At 33.8% G+C, this 23,438-nt stretch overlaps 1 protein-coding gene across 2 annotated transcripts in view; it reads right to left on the reverse strand.

The window, feature by feature from the left end:
* LOC148627963 (uncharacterized) overlaps positions 1 to 23,438 on the reverse strand; it is a 159,958-nt gene that overhangs the window by 83,489 nt on the left and 53,031 nt on the right. For both annotated transcript variants that reach the window (XM_088582245.1, XM_088582253.1), the window contains 17 exons: positions 22,154 to 22,360; positions 20,139 to 20,300; positions 19,064 to 19,529; positions 17,688 to 17,835; positions 16,597 to 16,764; positions 15,011 to 15,239; positions 13,585 to 13,775; positions 13,277 to 13,379; positions 12,407 to 12,835; positions 11,530 to 12,099; positions 10,975 to 11,232; positions 9,119 to 9,292; positions 7,958 to 8,121; positions 7,562 to 7,771; positions 2,322 to 2,579; positions 1,355 to 1,673; positions 515 to 898 (listed from right to left, as the gene is read on the reverse strand). In XM_088582245.1, coding sequence (XP_088438371.1) covers positions 515 to 898; positions 1,355 to 1,673; positions 2,322 to 2,579; positions 7,562 to 7,771; positions 7,958 to 8,121; positions 9,119 to 9,292; positions 10,975 to 11,232; positions 11,530 to 12,099; positions 12,407 to 12,835; positions 13,277 to 13,379; positions 13,585 to 13,775; positions 15,011 to 15,239; positions 16,597 to 16,764; positions 17,688 to 17,835; positions 19,064 to 19,529; positions 20,139 to 20,300; positions 22,154 to 22,360 — 4,440 coding nt within the window. The remainder of the gene's footprint in view (positions 1 to 514; positions 899 to 1,354; positions 1,674 to 2,321; positions 2,580 to 7,561; positions 7,772 to 7,957; positions 8,122 to 9,118; positions 9,293 to 10,974; positions 11,233 to 11,529; positions 12,100 to 12,406; positions 12,836 to 13,276; positions 13,380 to 13,584; positions 13,776 to 15,010; positions 15,240 to 16,596; positions 16,765 to 17,687; positions 17,836 to 19,063; positions 19,530 to 20,138; positions 20,301 to 22,153; positions 22,361 to 23,438) is intronic.

Raw genomic sequence — 23,438 nt, forward strand, 5'->3', positions numbered from 1 at the left:
GTCCTGTGCGGGTCTAGGTGTCAAAAGAATATGCCTTCAGTAGCATTAAGCTTGTTGTAAAAGGCAACTAAATATTGCTCAGAATCCTGGCCGAGGGCTAGGGCACTCTACCCACAGAGCAACTGGGTTGCGTGCTCCAGGTGGTGAAATGGAGTACCCCTTGCAAAATACAGAAAATCAGACAGCAAACCATAGTGGTGCAACGTGTTGGGGAAAATGCCACATTCCTCACACGTTAAGGAACCTTTCTTTGGTATTCTATCAGAGTAGGAACCATCAGGCTCCTCACAGGAGATTAAATTGCTCAACCCCTACCCACCTCTCCCTAATTTCAGTGGAAAACAAAATTTGCCAACCCCATTATCCTTGTGACCCGTCCCATTTCTATTTCATCATTTCATGTTAATTTTATCATTCATTTCACGTTCATTGCCTGGATACAGTTGAAATATTGCTGCTCGGGCGTTAAACCCCAACAATCAATCAAATATACACAAAACTGTTTAATACAAACCAGTGAAATGTTGAGTGTTGAGGATAACGCTACCACCAGATCCTCCCCCTGCTGTTGGTGTCTCAGCTGAGTTTCCATCTGCCTTGATATCCCCATCAATCTCCATGTTGTGTAAAGCTTTGAGGTAGATAATACCCCCGCCATCACCTCCATCCGAAGGACCTATCCCAGTTGATCCACCACTACCATACTGGTCAGGCTGACCAACACTGCTGTAAGCTTGTGAAGATTGGGTGTTGCCATTTCCTTTACCTCCAAGACCCCCATGGGAACCACCTGAGCCTCCATTTGAGTCTGGGAATCCTGGTGCAGTTCCTTTTCCAAGGGCAAAGCCTCTTCCTGTGGCATCCAACAACCCTTCAGTGTCTATAGTTATGTTAACAGCTGAAAAATATACCAAAATCCATATATACTGAAAAATGTGCTTTTCAATAAATGTTTCAATGATCTTATTAATAAAGGGTTTGTTTTCTATTACCATTATGCTCATTAAAAAAATCCTAGATTCTCATCCAACATTTTTAAAAATTATGGGTAGGTGGGAGAATTTTGTTTTTTTATTTTTTATCAAATTAAGTGAAAAATACTGTCAATTTGAAAGAAGTTGACCTCAACTGGGGAAAAAATCAAAATAAAATATTTTTGGGAGGGTGAAAAAAACTGGGTCAGGAGGGATGAAAAGCTAGGATATTTTTTGTTTTGGCCTCATGTTTAGAAATACATTTCCTAACTTGCTTTTAATCCAAACACTTATACAGCTTTGTAAATTTCTGCTCGAAAAAGTATAATAGGACATTGCAATGATCTTGCATTCACATTACAATGTACTTAATCACTGACCTTCGAGATAGAGGTTGTTGACCTTGAATATTCCTCCTCCTCTGATATGAAGACCTCCATCAAGATGGATGTTCAGTTTGTTGTCATGTTCTGCATCTCCTTTGTAATCAAACAGACCCCCATCAAGAATGGTTATACTGTTCAATGAGAAAGAACTCTCCTCTGTCACACTGGTAGCATTGTGTTTCACAGGAGGATACACAGTGAAGGCACCAGCTAGAGATATGTTGAGGGTCTCTACTCCTCTAAGCAAACCACCATACAAAGTTACACGACAATCTTTCAAATAGGTGTCAAGGGGCAAATTGACTGTACCACCCTAGAAAATAGAAACAGATATTTGGATAACTAATACTTTTGTACGTAGAAAATGTAACAAGATCCAAACAATGTGATCAAGATAACATTTCTCTCTTCAAATTAAATTCTCAGAGAGGATATATTTTCCATCTCAATGGATTCTATGACCCCTCGGGGATTTAGAATCAGGTTTAATCTGACCCTGAGTATCATAGAATCAGGTTTAAGCTGACCCTGAGTACCACAGAATCAGGTTTAATCTGACCCTGAGTATCACAGAATCAGGTTTAATCTGACCCTGAGTATCATAGAATCCTGTTTAAATTGATATTTTCTGGTTCTAATTTAACAATTTCAATTGTTTTAAAGCTGCATTATACAATCAATATAAACTGACGATATTTTCTGCTCCAAAGGGGTGTCAAACCCTATGGATTCCATTGTATTTGCAAAATGAATTAAACAGAGACATACATTTTTCGATTACCAGTAATGTGTTCCTACATTTATGCTATTTTATCCTTCAAAACACATTTTATTAGTATGTATCTGCCTGTACTAGTGCCACTATATACATCAACCCATAATTAAACTTGACCTTAAAAAAATACTGAATTCTTCAAAATAAGAAATGTAACTTTCAGGAGAATACTACATGTAAACCTACCTCATATAGAGTTACATCAAATGACATGACAGCTGTAGCATTGAAGTCAATATTGAGCCACATATTATTCTCTACATGTATTCCAGCTGTGTTATCACCAGCAACAGTTGTCAGTGTAAGTTTCCGCGATCCACTGGTGACATAACCATCATCATCAGTTGCCATCAGCCCTACTTCAGCATGATCACCAAGATCTAATGTGTCAAGTTCATGCTCTTCTCCTTTATTGTCTGGGATGGTGATCTTTGTCAAACGATTCTACAAAAAAAAAAATCGACATTTAGATTCTGCCATGTATTGTAAGACAACAAATATACCAACACAAGATATATCAAGGAGAAGTTGCTTCTCCATGCCAGAGAAACAGGAAGAAGTGACATCATATTAGGGAGAAGTGAGGGAGAAGTGAATTTTCATATACAAGAAATTCTTATGTGATATTTTTAGAGTTATGTAAATATAGTTACTGTTATGTAGCTACTATCATAGCACATACATGTACAGCAGAGTGAAGAACCCCATTATTTTAGCATCAACAGACAGATTTTCTATTTTGTATTTCAATGTTAATCAGTATAGAGTAATCAAAAATTTGATATAAACAAGAAAGGAATAAGTTCGGTAAGGACTCCTTTTGGCCTCTTAATTTGGGCATTTTTGAACATTTTGATTAAAGCTGATTTCTAGGTAGTAGTAGAATAGTAAAATGGTCACACACACTGAATAAAAGATGTTTTTGATGAGATTTATGACGTTATTCAAGAAATAGCAGTATGCATTTATGTAAATTTTACAAAACCTTTAATTTCTGCAATTTTTAAGATGGTTTTTGTGTGGAACGGAAGAGGCTACACATTTGTTGACTGAAGATATTTTTACACAAGTTGTAACTTACAATTATACACAAAAATATATGAAGCACGAGAGTTGACACGCATTTGGCAATTGTTAAAAGAGAGAAAAATTTGGTGTTTTCCAGTCTTTTAACAGATTTTCCCAATCTTAGCCAAGTCTGAAGGGCATATATGACAGTATATGTACAAATGATCACTACAAACCAATCAAATCAACTACAAAACACATTAAAGAGTTGGAGAAATAAAATTTTCTTCATGTAGACTTTGTTTTTGAGGCCAAACTTCTTTGTGAGCTTTTGCCCACCAAGGATATATCGAATCCAACACTCCAACACCAGAAAATGATACAAACTTAGTTTTCACAGAGCCAATAGAAAAGCAGTAATCGGTGCATACAACACATAAAGATACTTTACAGTAAAATCTGATTTAAAAAAAAGTGGAATTCCCTTTTAAAGAGAAATAAGATCATGTTGGTCATAAATTATTTCTGTCGACCTCAAGCCGGAAATTACATCTAATGAAAGTTATACTGTTAGCTGTCTGTTTTTTACTGACGTCTTTTAGTTTCGTTTTCAAGCCTGTTAATTATTATGTCATTTACATCAGATAATTTTTACTGCTATGTTTGTTTTGTATCTAAAAATGCTTCCAAATGTACAAGTGTTAGTTTTGTTTTGTATTTTTTGTGGTTTTTTTTGCCACTTTGTCGTCCAGAAAAAAGCTGTTGGTAAATGTACCTGAATATACAGTGGTTAGTGCATTCAAGACGATTACTGGTGAAATATTTCCGTACCATTAGTTTGTATATTCTAACAAGGCAATGTAAAGACTTCATAATAGGGAGAAGGATTAGAAATTTCTTGATTTCATGGTGTTTTCTGAAGAAATCAACTATAACCTTATAAAATGTACCTTTCCTTAAGTTTTTATACATCCAGATCACCTGGTGACTTGAAATGTAATAACTATATACAAAGCAGATGATAGTCTCAGGTAACAGCTGAAACACATGCTTGAACCATAGAAAGGCAATTATGTGTGTAGGGATGTGTCCAAGCATGAGACAACTAGACCTATTTACTTTTAGTCGTATACAAATAAATAAAAAATACAAAAAAGGCACCATTACTTTCAACCAGGAGTATAACTTGCAATTAACCATAAATTTAAATTAGCCTCTATAAAAAAAAAATTAAAAGTTGTAGATATGTCAATATGAAATTTATCCATAAAACACTATGAATTCTGATCTGTGACAGAGCAAGACAAGATTGAACACAGAGAAAAGTAAATAAGGTATGTTAAACCAACAGGAAAACCTTGAATGAATATGTAAAGAAACCTGAATAAAGCTGATTGATTGATTGAATATGGTTTAACATCTTAATGCAGCATCTCATGCATTTCAGGACAAGAATGACTGACCAATCAAACAGGCCCTGCATTGTACAAGTCTGACTGCCCGAGCTGAATTTTAATGTGCTGGCTCACTGAAGCAACCACCTGCAGGTAGACATGCTACCCCACTCCCATTATTCTGACTTCGAGCTAACCAGTCGTTACTCTAACTCCTTAAATACTGCATGCTTGGCGGAAAAGCAGTTACTACCAATATTTAATTCTTTGGTTTGACTTGACTCAAACCTACAACCTCCCACTTACGAGGTAGGCATGCTTCCCTTAAAACAACCGAGGTGGTTTGAGTCAAATGGGAAACAACTAGAGAAGACTTGTGGGCTCCATATACACCATAAGTGGGTACATGCATAAGTCAGATTAGTAAGTAATAATGTAACATTCATAAAATCTTGAATGTCTACTTACAGATAATTCCTAAAAGTAGTGTTGCAATATCATTAAAATTGTTATAAAATAATAATGAATGTCTTCAAAAATTACTGGTATTTAAGTAGCAGTCTTTGTAAGAATCATGTAATTTCTGTAATATTTGATACACCCCAAAAAAGGCTACATATTTTTATTTCTTTTATTAAATTGCTTTATAGGTCTATATGATTAAATGTATAATCATTCATTCCAATCTGTCTGTTCTTAGGAGATAATTCACATTGAAAATCCAATGGTTTCTATTGAATTTTAGCGTCATTTACAGAGCTATTTCCCTTAATTTCGAATTCTACAGTGTATTCTTTACAACTTTTATCTCATAAGAACACAGTTTCTATTATAAGCTACATAATATTTTCTGTTTACTAAAGCATTTTAAATAAAATATCAAAAATAAAAATATGCAGGCTTTCCAACCTTGTATCACATTTTGCATGATTCTTAGCTGGAGTGCTACTTAAGTTCTACAACAATATGAAACCCTTTAAAAAAATCTGGACTATTTAATCTTAACAAGAGGCTCCCAGGTGCCTGAATCACTCACCTGGTTGAATTTTCATTTTCAGAGGCAATATATTTAACAAGAAGTCGTCCAACAATTTTGACTCAAGAAATCTTCAGTAGCATTTATCATAAGGATCATTTCAACAACTGAAAGTTTCTTTTAATCTGTCAAGATATTGATTGAAAACTGTAAAAAAAAAGGCATTTTGCAACTCGGCGGGTGTTTCTAGAAAAGCAGAGGACGCTTACCCTACCGGTGCACCTGGTCCATGCTCCCAGTCTTTAGTGGAGTCCGAGTTGCTCATTTACTTTTGTTACTTTGTATGTATGATTTTAGTTACTTTACGTTCTTTGTTGTATATGTCTGTTTTCCATGTCTGGTCTTCGTCCCTGGATTACATTCTTTTGATTACCGCTATAACCTTGGTTCCCTTGATTACTCTTCCCCTTTCAAGGGAAATAACTCTTACAAGGAGTCATCTGACAACTTTCATCCCTGAAGACTTTTGTAGTCCTAATATTAAAGATCATTTCAGCAACTGAAAGAATTTATCTAAACCTAACGGTTTTGGAGATATATGCAAAAAACTACTGTCTGACCCCTATGTTCTAATTTTAGTAACGGCTGCCATATTTTTGACTGATCAAAAATCCCCACATCAGTTCTATGCAGGATAACCCAAGGAACATTTATACCATGTTTAGTTTCAATTGGTTGAGTAGTGTCAGAGAAGAAGATTTTTGAAAGAAATAACATTCAAAATAGAAAAAATCGTTGAAAAAGGGCAAAAACTCAAACATGGCTTGACGGATGAAAACTAAAATTTAACCAGAGATAGATCTCATCATGTTTAACACTTTAACCCTGTCAGAATTTAGCTAAATCTAACAGTTTGGGACGTATACACAAAAAACTGTCTGACCCCTGTGTTCTATTTTTATTAATGGAGGCCATGTTCCTCAACAAATAAAAATTCCCCAAATTAGTTCTATGCAAGATACCCCAAGGAACAATCATACAAAGTTTGGTTCTAATTTGTCAAGCAGTTTCAGAGGAGAAGAGTTTTGTATAACTGTTAACAACGACTACGTACGATGATGACAGATGATCTTTGGCAAGGTGAGCAAAAAAAAAAAGCAACAATTTTAACAAATAAACAGACAATGAATGAAAATAGTTCTAGTTAAAGTAGCTTTATCTCTCACAAAATTTCTTGAAAATAAAACCAAATTTTTTTCAAATAAAAAAACAAGTATCACATTATTTTAATCTATTTTAACAAGAGGCTTCCAAGAGCCTGAATCGCTCACCTTGTTAAAGTTTGTCTTTCAAGGGCAAAAAATTTAACAAGGAGTCCAACAATTTGGACTCAAGAAGACTCTGGTAGGACTGTCAGAAGGATCATTTCAGTGAGTGTTAAAGATATAAGCTGAAAACTGTAAAAAAGTTTTAAAAAAAAACGTCATTTTTCATCTTTCAAGGGCAATAACTCTTACAGGAGTCACCTGACAACTTTGATCCCTGACGACTTTTGAAGGCCTTATAATAAGAGTCACTGTCATTTATAGAAATAATTTTGCTAAACCTAACAGTTTTGGAGATACTTATGAAAAACTATGGTCTCACCTCTATGTTCTATTTTTAGAAACAGTGGCCAATTTTTTCCAACGAATCAAAAATCCCCACAACAGTTCTATGCATAATACCCCAAGGAACATTCATACCAAGTTTAATTCCAATTGGTCAGGTGGTGTCAGAGGAGAAGATTTTTGAAAGAAATAACATTCAAAATAGCAAAAAAAAGTCAAAAAGGGCAATAACTCCAACATGGCTTAACATATCAAAATGAAAATTCAACCACAGATAGATCTCATCATGTAAAAACTTTTACCCCATCAAAGTTTGGTTTAAACCTTACAGTTTTGGAGATATATGCGAAAAACTACTGTCTGACACCGATGTTCTATTTTTAGTAATGGCGGCCATGTGCACTAAAAATGTAAAAAATCAAGATTATCTGCTCTTACCCCTGTTCCATCTCTGTTGTAAATCTGTAGTTTTGTAGCAGTAGGTGAACCTCCAATGTTCCTAAGATAGACAGTACCAGCAGCCCCAATCTCTCCACCTAATGTTGCGGTACCACCGTAGGAATGGTATTCTCCAATGTAATGGTTCTTGGTGTAGATAACAGACATCCTTCCACCACCTCCTCCATTGTAACCATTACCACCTGTTACCTTAAAAGATATCAAAGTGAAGCTTTTTGTTTTTTTGAAGAACTTCTGTTTAAAACAGGTTCACCTTTTGCTTACCAATCTTGGTACATTTATGGCTTCTGGTTTCTTAAAAAATCATTCAATTCATAAGATTAGTTGATTTTGTTCATTCTCAGTATTTAACGGATAAAGATGGGAAATCTATACCTCTATAGAGCCAGTTCCGTCAAATAGTTGTGTAGTGATGAGGATGCTGCCTCCAGACCCTCCTCCTCTTCTGGTTGACCCTGCCTGACCATTAGAGCTCAGTGTTCCATCTATCTTAGCTTCCTTGGTCAGGTTAAAGAAGAGTATACCACCACCACAACCACCTATCATAAAAATGCACATAATTTAATATCTGCACTATTTAAGAAATAAAAGAACAGTGTTCCAATGTCCCCTGCGTAAAAAGATACGTTTCAAACTTTAAATTCACTGAAATTTTCTAAGTCCAAGGGCCATAACTTTTGTAAAAATCATTCAACCATAACCAGAGTCAAACCTAATCTGTAACTTTTCATAGTGAGACTACATACAAAAGATAAAAAAAATTGGTAAAAGCATTACAAAATAAAAAGTGCGGAAAACTTTAAATTCAATGAAATTTTGTTAGTCCAAGGGCCATAACTTCATAAAAATCATTCAACCATAACCAAAGTGAAACTTAATCTGTAACTCTTCATAATAAGGATACATACCAAAAACAAACTTATTTGGTAGGAGCATTACAAAACAAGTGTGGAAAACTCCCCACATGTCAGAACGGACAATAACCATAAAACAATACAAACATGAACAGTAAAAAGCTTCATTAATCCAGATCAGGAACTTTATATTACACGCCCTGTCTAGTTAAAGTCACTTGACTTTGTGTCTTCTACAAATGCTGTAAAATATTTTTTCATTATCTTGTAAAATTACCATGTTGTAAAATTCAAACTCATCAGCTACCTGTTTGTCTCCAGGTAAATTGACAGGATGTAAAATACACTAAATCTCATTAAGAGGTGTCAGTTAGGTAAGTTTGTTTATTGTGTAGTAATGTGAAATTGTCACACCATTCAATTTTACAGAACCAGATGAAAGGTTAAAGAGCCTGATAAAATAAATTATCAAACTTTTTGCAGGAATCATGAGTAATTTTACTTTTATATTAGAAAACAGAAATAAAATAATTTCCATGAGATTATAAATAGAATTTTTATTGGTTTTTCAAAATTAAATCAAAAATAAACATATTAGATTTTTAAAACAGGATTGAGGATTATGTCGGGTTTTAAATTAAGATAGGATTCAATTTATTAAAAATACAACAAAAAAGAGTACCTGAATTTCCTCCACCACTTCCAAACAGTGCAGGTCTATTAAAGGATCCATAGGCATAGGGTGAAGACCTAGAACTGGTTCCAGCACCACCTTCCCCACCATAGCTGGCTCCTGTACCATAGTTGTAAGTGTGACCTGATTCTGTTCCTTCGTACAATGTACCTTTCCCAGCACCTGATAACATTATAAGTGAGAAGAAACATGAAAATTGCTGGAATACAAGAAAAAAATTTCAATATTTTGATAGAGTCAGAATATATCAACCTTAGCTATTCAGTGGTTGTTTAATGCATATATATTCAAAATTCATCAATTGTTAAACCATTAATCTTTGAAGAAGGAACAATATTCAAGGGCTGCTCTGGCTTTCAAAATTCTGTCGCCAGAACAATCGCCAGCTGTCAATTTTTGTCACCAATTTTCAAAAATTAAAGCCAAAATGGGTGCTAAAATCTTTTTTTTTCTAATTTTTTTTTAAAATATAACATTATCAAGACCAGTGATGAGTTATCAATTCATCAAAATGACCCCTTCATTCATGACATACATGCATCCAAGATTAACTCTTGATGCATGTATAAAGCAGGTTTTTAGCTCGAACCAGTCTTAGTCAGGATATAATACCATTAGTCACTTTTTAGTTTTTATATGCAAAATAATAAAGTACTACTCCAGAAAAAAAGGTGTTTTATTTCTATCAAGGACTTTATATTACTATGCTCATATAGTCCCTATTTTTAAAACATGTTCATTGTTGACCTTTGTCCATTGTGGTCTAATTAAGTTTATCTTAAAATATAATTTAGTTTTTTATTGATAAATTTTGAACAAACTTGATTCTATTTTCAAGTGAAAAAATTTCTAGCAAACTACCATTGACCATTAATTGTGTCTCTTTTCAATTATCTCCAATTCTATTTATCTAAATATGATCAGAATTTGGGAATCCCATCTATTTGTTTACCGATTTTCCCGCCAAAAAAGGCCCATGACAAAAGAGTAAACAAATGTCATCCATTTTCTTTTATCAATTCTTGCTTTTCAAAGTTTTAGACACTTCCTTATGGGATAATCATTGTTAATTAGATTTAATTTATTCTGTTATAAGGTAAATCTGTTTCTGAATGTATCATATGGTTTAACAGGGCTGTGAAGCTTGTATGTAGCCACATGCACATGGCCATGATTGTGTTTACCTTTGACCAGATGATAATAGTTTTGATAGGCTCAATAGTATATTTACATCTGACTGACACCTCCCAGGAAGATAGTGTGAGTCACAGTCAACTGGTCTAATTACCATTGATTGGTGTCAGTCGTAAATTGGTTATGGTCAATTAACTTCAACCAGGTGTCAACACAATTGTTTAATTGGAGAGAATATTCGTTGCTGACAAACTTTATGTCAATTTTAACATATGAAACCTAGGCGCCAAGAAAATCGCCAAATGGTTATTTTTGTCGCTAGATCAAATAAAAAATCGCAAATTGCAACATTGGTGAAGCCCAGCGCGATCCCTGACTACTGACAACATTCAAGCCAATAAAGCATTATGACATTCCTCTCAGGAACAATTACCTACCACCATCACACCCCCTAAAAAATTACAATACCCCTTTCAACAGACATCATATTGAAATGAAACATAATACAGATTGCCTTAACAATCATTTAGACTTTATAAAGATTTACATGAATTTCTGATTACAATAACATTCACCAGGATTTTCATAGAAATTTTTTATATATCATTTGAAATTCATGATTTATAAGAACAACAAAAACCATAAAATTGTACCAACAAACACGGCTTTTGGCAAAGTCTTTTATGATAGTTTTGCTTTATCAACTATACCTCCATTACAGAAGCCATTATAGTCAGCCCGAACTTCACCCATCACATCTACAATAACTGTATCTGCATTGATCTGTAGGTTCTTGGCATTCAGTAGACCACCAGGGAACACTCTAACCTCCTCTCCTGTCAGGATATGTTTCTCTAGGTTGTTATTCATTACCATTGTACCACGATTCCTAATGTTGAAGGCCTTGAAGAGGATTTCATCAACTCTCTGATTGGAGGTATCCCACATTTCATTGATTCTCAAATTTCCTGTGAAATTTGAATCATTATACCAAATTGTATTAAAGGTAGTTTTGAAACAATGATCAATCCAATATATTTTTTAAGACTAAATGATATAATTCTAATTGTGTGTGTAGTGAAATCTGCAACAAAATACAAGTTAAGTAGCGGTCTTTGCAGGCCTGTAAGAATCATGCAAAATCAGAAAAATGTGATACACCCTAAAAAAGGCTACATATTTTTATTTTTGTAATTAAGTTGTTTTATGAATATAGAAAAAAATGATTTACATGAGAACAATCTCCCTATTAAACAAACAATTACCTTCATCAACAACAGTAAGGTTCTCCACATTCTTCATCACTCCCTCTATCATAACATTGACACCAGCCACACGAAGTTCTCCCTGCAGAATTACCTCCCCTCCATGATACACAGACAGATCATTGGGAAGTTTACCTGTACCAATATAAAGGGACTGGTTAAAACCTATGTGTACATGTCCTGTTCTGTCACCATCAATAGCATCTACTAGCAGATCAATCCGTGATTTGGTATTTGATGGTAATAGCAGTGCCATTTGAGCCTGTCTATAGATTTGGAGCTCCTCAAGAATTATTTGGATATCATTTTTTGTTTCAATTACAAAATCTGGGTATTCTGATGGGGTGATCCATGCCACAGCACTTCCTTTAGTGTAGTCATTGTAAAACTCTGTGAGGTTTTTCAATGGATCCTTTGGTCCCCTGCCATGATTGTCTAAAAACAAGGTTCTGTTTGATACAAACTTGGCAAGGTTTTCATTTTCTTTTGGTAATTTGTGGACATATATTGTTCCTGGACCTCCATTTTCGGCAGAGTTTCCACCAGCACCACCTGTTGACTTGAAAGTTCCTGTAAAATAAAAAAGAAAATGCATCACTTCATGACTGTCAGCATTTTAAAAATTTGATTCTTATAGACAGAAATCTTAGACAACATAAAAAATATCAAAAAGGATTGTATAAAGAATAGATCTATCTCACTACTTGATAAAACAGACTCTGAATAAATATTCGAATATTTTTTCCACTATAAAGCAAAACAAAAGATTGGGTAAAAAAATATAAAAAATCAACAAACTGTACAAGATACTAGATACATGAAAATCAAAGAAGAAAAAATTTTGAGACTAAAATGAATTACAAAATACTTGACTTACCAACAAAGAAGTCATATACATAGTACAGAGCAACACGACCTCCACCTCCACCTCCTCCATCACTGCCAGTCCCTTCATAACCATCTCCTCCAGAGGCATCTATAGTTCCATCCCCATCTATTGTCCATGTCTTGATGAAAATACTCCCACCACTGCCACCACCAGCACTGTTGGATTTTGGATTACCTCCCTTAGAAGTAAGGTAGCCATCAACAGTAAGTGTATGACTAACATTGATTTCCAGTCTACCACCTCCTCTACCTCCAACATGAGGGAACTTAGAGTGTCCTCCATCTTTACCAAAAGACGTTGGTTGGAGATATGATCCATGACCTGCTCCAACAACTGTCTGACCTTGACCTTGACCTCCATTTCCACCATGACCTGCACCTGAGCTTCCAGATGAATGAGATGATCCAGTTCCAATTCCTGTTATAGAATAAATGAGATAAAGTTTATGAATCTTTACTTTTTTATTTGTTCATTTCTCAAATATACAATATGAAAAGTAATAATTATCTGAAGCTAAAACTTATTTCATGAAAGATTAGATTATTTGAGATAAATTATTCTTAGCAATAATTTCAAGCAAACATAAACAGTACTGTAAGTAAATATAATTCTATAACAGACAAATAAAACCAATAACATACTGTGGAGCAACTATAATATTGTTTATTGCATACTCATTTTCAAAGTTTCTAATAACTACAAAATATTAAGTTTTTTCACTTTAAGTCTATGCAGTTCTAATTCATGAGCAATTGACAACTTCAGAAACAAGAATACAAAGAAAAAAAAACCCAAATTATACACTTTCCTTCAAAGATCTTCATATTGTAAAACATACAAAATAAAACCAATGTGTACCTGTTTCTCTCTCTAATTCAGGAACTCCCTCATCAACCATAACTTCTCCATATGGTTCTATTGTTATGTTGTAATATGTTAATTTCAGGTCATTAGAATAAAGCTGAAAAAAGTATTAGAAATAGAAATATTTACACTTTTGAACACAATTATTGTATGTATGGTAATACAATTTACTAATGCTTTAATATGGAAATCTTCAACTAAAAGATAAATGAAATTACAATGTAAAATTACATTGTTTCTTTAAAGTCTAAAGACCGCTAGGATTCAAAGCAAAATGACAAGTATGAATTCAGAATAGTCACCTTAGCACCACTTCTGGTTGTAAGTGTGGTGCCTTCTAGTGTTGTTAAGGCTTCCCTGTCAGTAACGACGTTGACTTCACCAAATGTTTTGATATCCAGATGAACAATTACATTGGTTGTTGGTTGGTAATGGTCTATAGTCAAACTACAGTAGGCGTTCACTGTCACATTGTCCATAGCCTCAAAATGTCCTACAGTTGAAATACCATACAAGGTTAGAGGCTATTGCTATGGTATACTGTAAACGTTTAATTTAAGCGGATTCTGTCAAGTGAACATATTCACGGATATCAATTTTTCGCAGATTCAAAAATATGAGTAATGTCAAATAGTTTAAAAAATAAATTTTAAACATACTAGTTTTCTTGGCTTTTTGTCCTTGCAAAAATAATGAATATTAGTACACCTTGAAATAAGTATGTTTACAGCAATCTTTACGAGAAATTTATAGTGACAAAATAAAATATGCAGTATATCTAATGATGAATTTCAAAAAAAAGATAAGACAATCTTCTGAGTCATACTATTAACCCACTTGCTGCCAGATTAAAATTTATGATGATCAAAGTTGTGTATGTTACAATAACTTAGCAATACAAAAATACTTTCGCTATCATTTTTGGATCAAGTGCAATACCAGTTTAGATTTTAGGGAGAAATTTTAAGTGCATAGATTTTTGAATCACGGACTTAACAACTCTATCATACAAACTAATGGGAAAATTTCTTTTCGTTAGGAACTGAGCTTTGTGATTTACCAAATCAACTAAAACCCCAAAAATTCGTCCCCAACAAACAATAATACTTTTACAGTACTTTAATTGATACTGAATATGCCAGTGTCAGTAGTTTTGAAGTTGTGCAATGCTAAATCATGCCATAATCAGAGAAAAGACAATCATTTCAAGTTGAAAGGCTTATCAGAAACAATGTTTGGATTATTCAGGTCTGAAATACTGTATATACAGATTCTCCTTTAGTAACGAGTGGTTTAAATTAATTCTCCATTCGAGATGGTAAAATTAAAATAAATTCAACGTACAAGCCTTAGCAGGCATGATAAAATCTTATTTTTACCATAGAGAGTGGAGAAAGAACTTAAAACAAGAATAGGCTGAAGGAGAATTGGTTTCTCTCATGAAATCTGTATAAAACTTTGAAATGTAAAATGGCGGGAAAACTCTCACAGAAACTTCATCAACACCCAGTGGTTAAAAAGTCAGATGCATTTCTAATCACTTGCTTAAGAAGGTAGACCTAGGATAAGGGAGATAACTCTTGATATCAGCAATATGTTTGTATCATATTCAATTTCACCCAAGCCTCTGAAGCTTTTGTTTGAAGCAGAATAAAATCAATCCAAGTTGTGTTCCTTACCCTAGGTCTAACTCCTTAAAATGGGAGAAAAAGTATTCCATTTCAGTACCTTTGATGTATAGATCAATATGTCTACAGTCTATAGAAGGAGGAAGCTGTAACTCAGAATTTCTCTGAGTCAGGACACTGAACTCCATCAGCGCTCGTTTTAGATCAGTATGGAACTTCTGTTGTGGTCGAACAGTTACGCGTCCAGTGTTGTCACCATCTATGTCATGTACAAATAGGTCAGCATTGCTGTCTGACATCTCTAATGCACCACCACCTTTTACTGTTAGCTGCAATCAAATAAATTGTTACCGTACATGTACATGTATGGTGTATTTTTTTTTCAATCATATATGGTAAATGTGAACCATGGAGAATGGTGTATCATATAGTAGTAAATGGTCATTAGTATATTGAAATCTAGCAAAAAATACAATCCTTAAGTTTTAATATATCTCCTGTTATCCCTGACTCCCACAAAAACAATGAAAAACCTATAAAAATATTTAAGAGAATTGTGAGAAGTTTTTGGTATGAATTTCAATAACTTTCTGTGAAAATTCGAAAAAATGGAATAATGAAATTTTTACATAAAAATTTGCTTTTACATAAAAATCTTCCACATGAGAAAATGTCAATTGGGAGAATCTCCCAGTGAACTGTTCCAAAGGTTAACAAATATGGTTAAATTGGTTTTTTTTCTAAAATGTGCATTGCTACATGGGTGTTTTCAATTAAGTAGCAGTCTTTGTACGAATCATGCAAATTCTGTAATATGTGATACACCCCAAAAAAGGCTACACATTTTTGTTTTAGTTATTAAGTTTCTTTATAGGTCTATGTGATGAAATGTATAATTATTCATTCCAATCTGTTGGCTTTTAGGAGATAATTCACATTGAAAATCCAATTGTTTCTCTTGTATTTCAGGGTATTTTACAGAGTTGTCACCCTTAATTTTGAATTCTACAGTACATTCTATATATTTTTTATCTCCTAAGAACACAGGTTATATGAAAAGCCACATGTTAATTTCTGTTTACTATAACATTTAAAACAAAATATCAAAAATAAAAATATGTAGGCTTTTTAACCATGAGCCACATTTTGCATGATTCTTAGCTTGAGTATTGCATTGTATTTAACTAACAAGGAGAACAAATGTATTAAACAAAAATGCAAACATGAATGAAACTCACGAAATAAGCTCACAAAGAATTCCAATCTCTGTAAGAATCAGGCAGTGGGTGAAACATGGTATGAAAAAAGCCATCATTTTGATAGTGTAATTTGACTATTTGCATTATCAGAATCAAGGAAAAAAGACAATATTTTCCATATCATGCTGGACCATTGAGTTACAATGTCATTGAAATGCACTGAAAATGAACATTTCAAGGACACATAGTTGTCAAAAACCTCATTTTTCTAACATTCTATTGAAAAATTTCTGAGCAAAGCCAGTGATGCAGAGATTAAAGAATGGTCTATTCAAATAGAGAAAGTATCCTTGAATGATATTACATTGTCAGATCGGTAGGATTTTGACATACATGTTTCTGATTTCCCTGATTCTTACAAACACTTACACTTAATACTTATCACAAATTGAGGAGCACACGGTTTTATTTATGGCTTTGAAAATACCTTCTCAAACTCATAGACTAGTTTCTGGTCCTCACTATGGATAATATAACCAGCTCCTGGAGCATTGGAGTACACATCCTGCTGATTTGAGGCAGGATTTTCACTTAAAAATACTTCTAACTCGGCAAGTGATGAATATGTAGAAGTTGCCTTTAGGTCAATGAAAATCTAAAATGAAAAAAAGTTTTGGAATACAGGTATATTGTCAAAGCTTAAAAGGGTCAAGATAACAAACATGATTTTACAAGGTCTACAAAAAAGGCGGATATTGGCAAAATTGGAAGTAAATATACAGTAAAAAAAGAATCGTAACAGTAAAATATAGATTTGAAATAGCAGAATTCCACTAAAAAGCGGAAATAAATCATTTCATATATAAAGGTCTCAGAATGTGTCGACTCTATTTGCTACACTGCTCTGTCAGATCAAATTGATACAGGGAAGATAACATAAGCATAGAAGGATCTGAAAAATTCCAAACAATGTTAGAACTGTCAAATTTGCGAAAATTTGGTGATTTTGACATAAAGAGATATACAAAAAATTTTGGTGTTTCTAATTCTCCTAGATGATAAGTCACGCACTAAGTAGTTAAGCCCAAAGTAGATATTTGGCAGAATTATTTAGGCGTTATTAGACAGACCGCTAAAAAACATCAAAATTAGTACCCTGCTAAAATTACCCGCTATATAGTTATTACATTAAAATTAACAATTTGAGATAATGTTTCTCTATTGAAAATCTGACAACATACGCATTGTTAGCTCATACTCTAAAAACATATTCTAATTTAAACCCAACAGTCTAAAACATATTTCACAAATAGTCTAATATGGTTAAGCAACAAACATCACGTATACCAACCCAAAAATTATTGTGGGAGTATAACAAATAATTTGAGAGATAAAAACTTCCTAGTAATATCCATATCCTTAATACAAACTAAGATTTGAGGTGTCGACATAAAGAGGACTGACAAATGGACCAACAGATGGACAGACAGACATTTCAGAAACATTATATGCTCTGAAACTTCATTGAATTATGTATAATAAAATGTCTCAGTAAGAGACAGCATGTTGTCCCTTTACCTTGTCTACATAATCCTGAATTACAACTTTGCCAAAGTGGTCAGCATTATTCTGTGTATCACAGCCTATGGTATCTATAAATCCACTAGTACGAATAGTTTCTCCGGTACCATTCATGGTCCTCACTCTAAAATCACTCCTCATACTACTGTAATGAAAAAATAAACAGCACTTTTTCAAATGGAATTTAAAAAAAAATGTATCAATGTATAATAAAGGCACTAAATAAAATATTGATAAACTAAAAAAACTGACTACTGTAAATTAAAGTGCCTTAACATCATTTCTTAATAAGAGTAATCAAGGGGACCAAGGTTAAAGCAGAAATCAAAAGAATGTAAAGAAAAAGATATGAACATCATTTATGGCAACTTCTAACAGCCCTGAATCTTTTCAATCATGTGACCTTGACCTTTGACTTATGACAGGGTTTTAACTTTCCCTCAGATTAAGTTTAGCTCACTAAATCGATACCCCTAATTCCCCAATTGATAACATGCACCTATTTGGATCAAAACCTAAAATAGGAGATGCACAAGGAACATGTAATGAACATTCTGTGAAAGTTTCATTATGTTCCATTCTATGGTGTAGGGGAATTAACAGGTATCCCTGTGTCCCCATTTCATATATGACAAAGTCCATATTTTGCTAATATGAAACCTTCATATTTATTTGGATCAAAATCTAGAATTAGAAGGATTAACAGATAAGTGATAGGTACCCCCTGTGTCTCCATTTCAAAAATGACAGTCAGATATGATGAATCACCTTGCCTGGTTTTAGGCAAAATCATACTTAAGAGTCTTCCACATGCATATTATACACTTTAGCAGGTTAAAACACTACAGTGTGGATTAATTTACATACTAATATATTCATGACAGCAAATAATGAAATAAATGGCTATATTCAACAAGCTAAAAATGTAGAGAGAAAACTAATCAATTTGGCAATAATAAGAGGTGCACATCTTTAATATGTATATAAATATTGTGCAAAGATAAGATCAAATTTGATTAATACTTTTTGAGTTAATGATGACACAAAGTAGATACCATCCACAACATAAACTGATGCAACTATGCTAAGTTCAAAGTGCTAAAAATGTACATAATAGGAGGTGCAAATTGCAAATCTTCAATATGTATATAAACACTGTGCAAAGTTTGAATAATATTGGTTTCATACTTTATTGAGCTGTAGATTACACAAAGTAGGTATCTCTAACCATGACAAACAAACAGATGAAGATGAGTGGCTATTTGACCTGCTTTCAAACCAATGGTTAAGCAGGAGAAGCATGAAAGAGGCAGAAGGAGTATATTTTGACCATCCAAGTACTGGAATATAAACATACAAAGAAAATAACAAACCTGATACAATTAGGATAGACCTTTACATGGTCCACAAACAGTGTATGCTGGAATTCTAATGTGATGGTTAAACTAGATGAAGTGCTGATAAAACTTGAGCTTAGACTCCCATCAGTCACACTGGACAAGTAGTAGATAGTGGAATATGTGTGATAAGTAGAACCATCTGTTGACATCTTGACATAGTTATAGGTGTAGAAATTACTACTTGCACCATTTGCGCTCTGTAAATTCAATTGTTCCACCTCTTCAATTTGTTCAGATCCAGTGTAACCATAATTGTCTATTATGAGTTCTCTGTAAAGGTAAGTGCCGTTTGTTTGGTCTTCCAGGTAAACAGTTCCTGAACTACCATAACCTGACCTCCCATAGCCACCATGGACAATGTACTCTCCAGTATAATGGTTCTTTCCACTGTGGTATATTGCCATTCGACCTCCTCCACCACCACCAAAGTTGTTACTTCCTACATGTGAAAGAACGATATTAAAATAACTGTGCTAAAGTTTAAAATAATATGCTTGGCATTGAGTAGAAGCATAAAATATTGGAAACTGTTAATATGTTCAACACCTTATCAGTGAAATATATCAGCAAATTTGAAATAGTTTCTAATAAGGACAAGTGTCAGCAACATTCTATATATGTATGAATGTCTCAAAATCGTTCTCTCTGAAGTGACACAATTTTGGAATGGAGTATGCAATTAAGAAGTGATTATTTGAACTTATAATGCAGACCAACAACATGGCAAAAAAAACATGTCACATATTCCCATCTATCAAAGCCTAAAATCATACTACTGATATAAGATTAACCTTTTTAATTAAATAGATACATTTCGTAATCAATTGTTTAAAGAAATGTCCAACAAAAGGGTAAGGAGAATACAGGATATCAAATGCCAAATCAAAAACTATGATCTTAAACTTGAAATCTTGATCCTTTATACCTAAAAATCTAAAATAAATTGTTTATGATTTATCTAAACTAGAAAAAATGAACTTGTAAATTGAATACATATGTATGATTAACAGAGAAAAATTGGTATAATTCATAAATTCTGAACCCTTACCTGCCCCACCAACTGTTTCAATGCTTCCAGCTCCATCGAGGTGACTCACAACAACATAGATACTGCCCCCAGCTCCAGCTCCTCCTGCAGATCCACCTTCACCATTTGAGTGGAGTCTCCCTTCTACTCTAAGCTCATCAGAGATGTACATATGGATGATACCTGCAAAGAAGGAAGGGAAATATAGTACCACTACATGTAAGCAACATGTAAATTAAGAATATGAATTTATGATATTCTATTATAAGGCCATTGTTAGGTCTTAAACCAGAATTGATATATGATATAATAAACCTCATTAGACATATGTCTTTACAATATCATAAAAATAGGATTGATACTATTAGAATAAAAATAAAGAGATTTGCAGAGTGCAGCATGATAGGACTTCAGCATGTTAACTGCTCACTTGAGGCAAGTGTGAACGCAAAATTAGTTTTTAACACGCTTATACATAGGGACTTACAGCTTAGTATGGACACAACAACTGGTTTGAACACAATATAGTACAAAGTTTGAAATTCCATTAAAGTGAAAACAAATTGTACTTTGCAGATTCCTTTACCTACAATTCCTATAACTGAAAATCTGAATAATGCAGGTAGAAATTTTATAAGGAGTCCAATAAAAAAAAATTTGAAATCAGACCAAAAATAAAACAAGAGGCTCCCAGGAGCCTGAATCGCTCATCTAGTTGAATTTTGTCTTTCAAGGGCAATAAATTTAACAAGAAGTTGTCCAACAATTTTGACTCAAGAAGACTTTGGTAAGACTTATTATAAGGATCATTTCTGCAATTGAAAGTTTCTTTCTATCTATCATAGTTTTCAAGATATTGGCTGAAAACAGTTAAAAAAAACTGCCATTTTTCCCCTTTCAAGGGCAATAACTCTTACAAGGAGTCAACTGACAACTTTTATGCCTGAAGACTTTCGTAGTCCTAATAATAAGGATCATTTCAGCTATGGAGATATATGCGAAAAACTACTGCCTGACCCCTATGTTTTATTTTTAGTAACGATGGCCATATTTTTCGACAAATCAAAAATCCCCACATCGGTACTAAGCAGGACACCCCTCAGAACATTCATACCAAGTTTGGTTTCAATTAATAAAGAAGTGTCAGTGGAGAAGATTTTTGAAAGAAATAACATTAAAAATAGCAAAAAAAGTTGAAAAAGGGCAATAGCTCCAATAGGGCTTAACAGATTAAAACCATAATTTGACCAGAGATAGATCTCATCATGCTGAACACTTTTACTCTACAATTTAGCTAAACCTAACAGTTTAGGAGATATATGCGAAAAACTACTGTCTGACCCCTATGTTCTATTTTTAGTAACAGCGACCATGTTTCTCAACAAATCAATAATCCCCACAACAGTTCTAAGCAGGATACCCCAAGGAACATTCATACCAAGTTTTGATTCAATTGGTAATGTAGTGTCCGAGGGGAGATTTTTGGAAGAAATAACATTAAAAATAGCAAAAAATGTTGAAAAAGGGCAATAACTCCAACATGGCTTAACGGATTAAAACAAAAATTTAACTGCAGATAGATCTCATCATGCTGAACACTTTTACCACATCAGAATTTATCTAAACCTAATGTTTTGGAGACACATGCAAAAAACTACTGCCTGATCCCTACGTTCTATTTATAGTAACAGTGGCCATGTTTTACGACAGATCAAAAATCCCCACATCAGTTCACTGCAGGATACCCCAAGGAACATTAGTTTAGTTTAGTTCCAATTGGTCATGTAGTATCAGAGGGGAAGACTTTTGAAAAATTGTTAACGATGACGGACGCCAAGTGATGACAATAGCTCACATGGCCAGGTGAGCTAAAAAGATGATATTTGGCCCCTTCTAACACAAAAACTGAGAGAATTTATTTAATAGTGTTGAAAATTCAAATCACAGGTAGATTTTTTGCACATTTAATCTAGTTTCATAAATAGTAAAAATCAGTACTTTTATAGCAAATACAGCATAAAGAAATACCACCATACCTCCTCCTCTGCCAGAAGCTACATTAGATTCTGCCCCTCCTCCACTACCCATCTGACTGGGTTTGTAGATGGAGTCATAGGCCAGACCAGATGAGTAGCCCAGGTAAGATCTTCCTCCACGACCACCGTGACCACCACCAGAGTACAATACACCTGATCCTGGACCACTGTTTGCAGGGTGACCAGTAAAATCAGCATGGAAGTCCCCTGAAAAAGAAAAAAGTCAGTTGACCTTTGTTAAAAATATTCAAAATTACTAACACAACAGTTTCATCACTGGGTATTCCAGCTAATGTGCCAAAAAAGTGTGCATTAATACATCCTTTCTGTGCATGTGAATCCATTTGAAGACAAAAGCTGATTTTATTGACAATATCGTGTGTATGCAATGATTACGTAAATGGGTAATTCACTTGTTCTCCACAAATGAAGTTAAGCTGTTTGTTTGAGAATTGAAGAGTAAATAACAGAGTTAAAACGTATTTATCCAGTATACAGTTTTAATTTATCACAAATTAATCTAACAAGTGACTACAAATTAACACAGGGATCGCGCTGGGCTTCGCAAATGTCACAATTTGCAATCTTATATTTCATCTGGCGACAAAAATAACCAGTTCGCGATTTTTCTTGGCGCCTAGGTTTTGTATATTAAAACTGACATAAATTTTGTCAGCAACGGATATTCTTTCCAATTAAACAATTGTGTTGACACCTGGTCAAAGTTAATTGACCATAACCAATTTACGACTGAAGCCAATCAAAGGTAATAAGACCATGTGACCGTGACTCGCAATATCCTCCTGGGAGGTGTCAATCAGATGTAATATTGAGCCAATCAAAACTCTCACAATCTGGTCAAAGGTAAACACAATCACGGCCACATGCACATGGCTACATACAAGCTTCACAGCTCTGTTATACCATATGATACATTCAGAAACAGATTTACCTTATAACAGAATAAATTAAATCTAATTAACAATGATTATCCCATCAAGAAGTGTCTTAAACACTTAAAAATGCAAGAAATGACAAAAGAAAATGGATGACATTTGTTTACACTTTTAAAAAAAATAAAATTGTATTTTAAGATAAACTTAATTAGACCACAAAAGACCAAGGTTAACATGTTTTAAAACCAGGGACTATATGACCATAGTAATATAAAGTCCTTGATAGAAACAAAACACCTATATCTGGAGAAGTACTTCATAATTTTGCATATAAAATGTAACTAATGGTTTTAGATCTGGCTAAGACTAGAGCTAGACATAAAAGCCTG

This window comes from Perna viridis, chromosome 1 (assembly GCF_037379345.1).
Source record: "Perna viridis isolate PV_CMFRI_1.1 ecotype Kerala chromosome 1, ASM3737934v1, whole genome shotgun sequence".
NCBI lineage: Eukaryota > Metazoa > Mollusca > Bivalvia > Mytilida > Mytilidae > Perna > Perna viridis.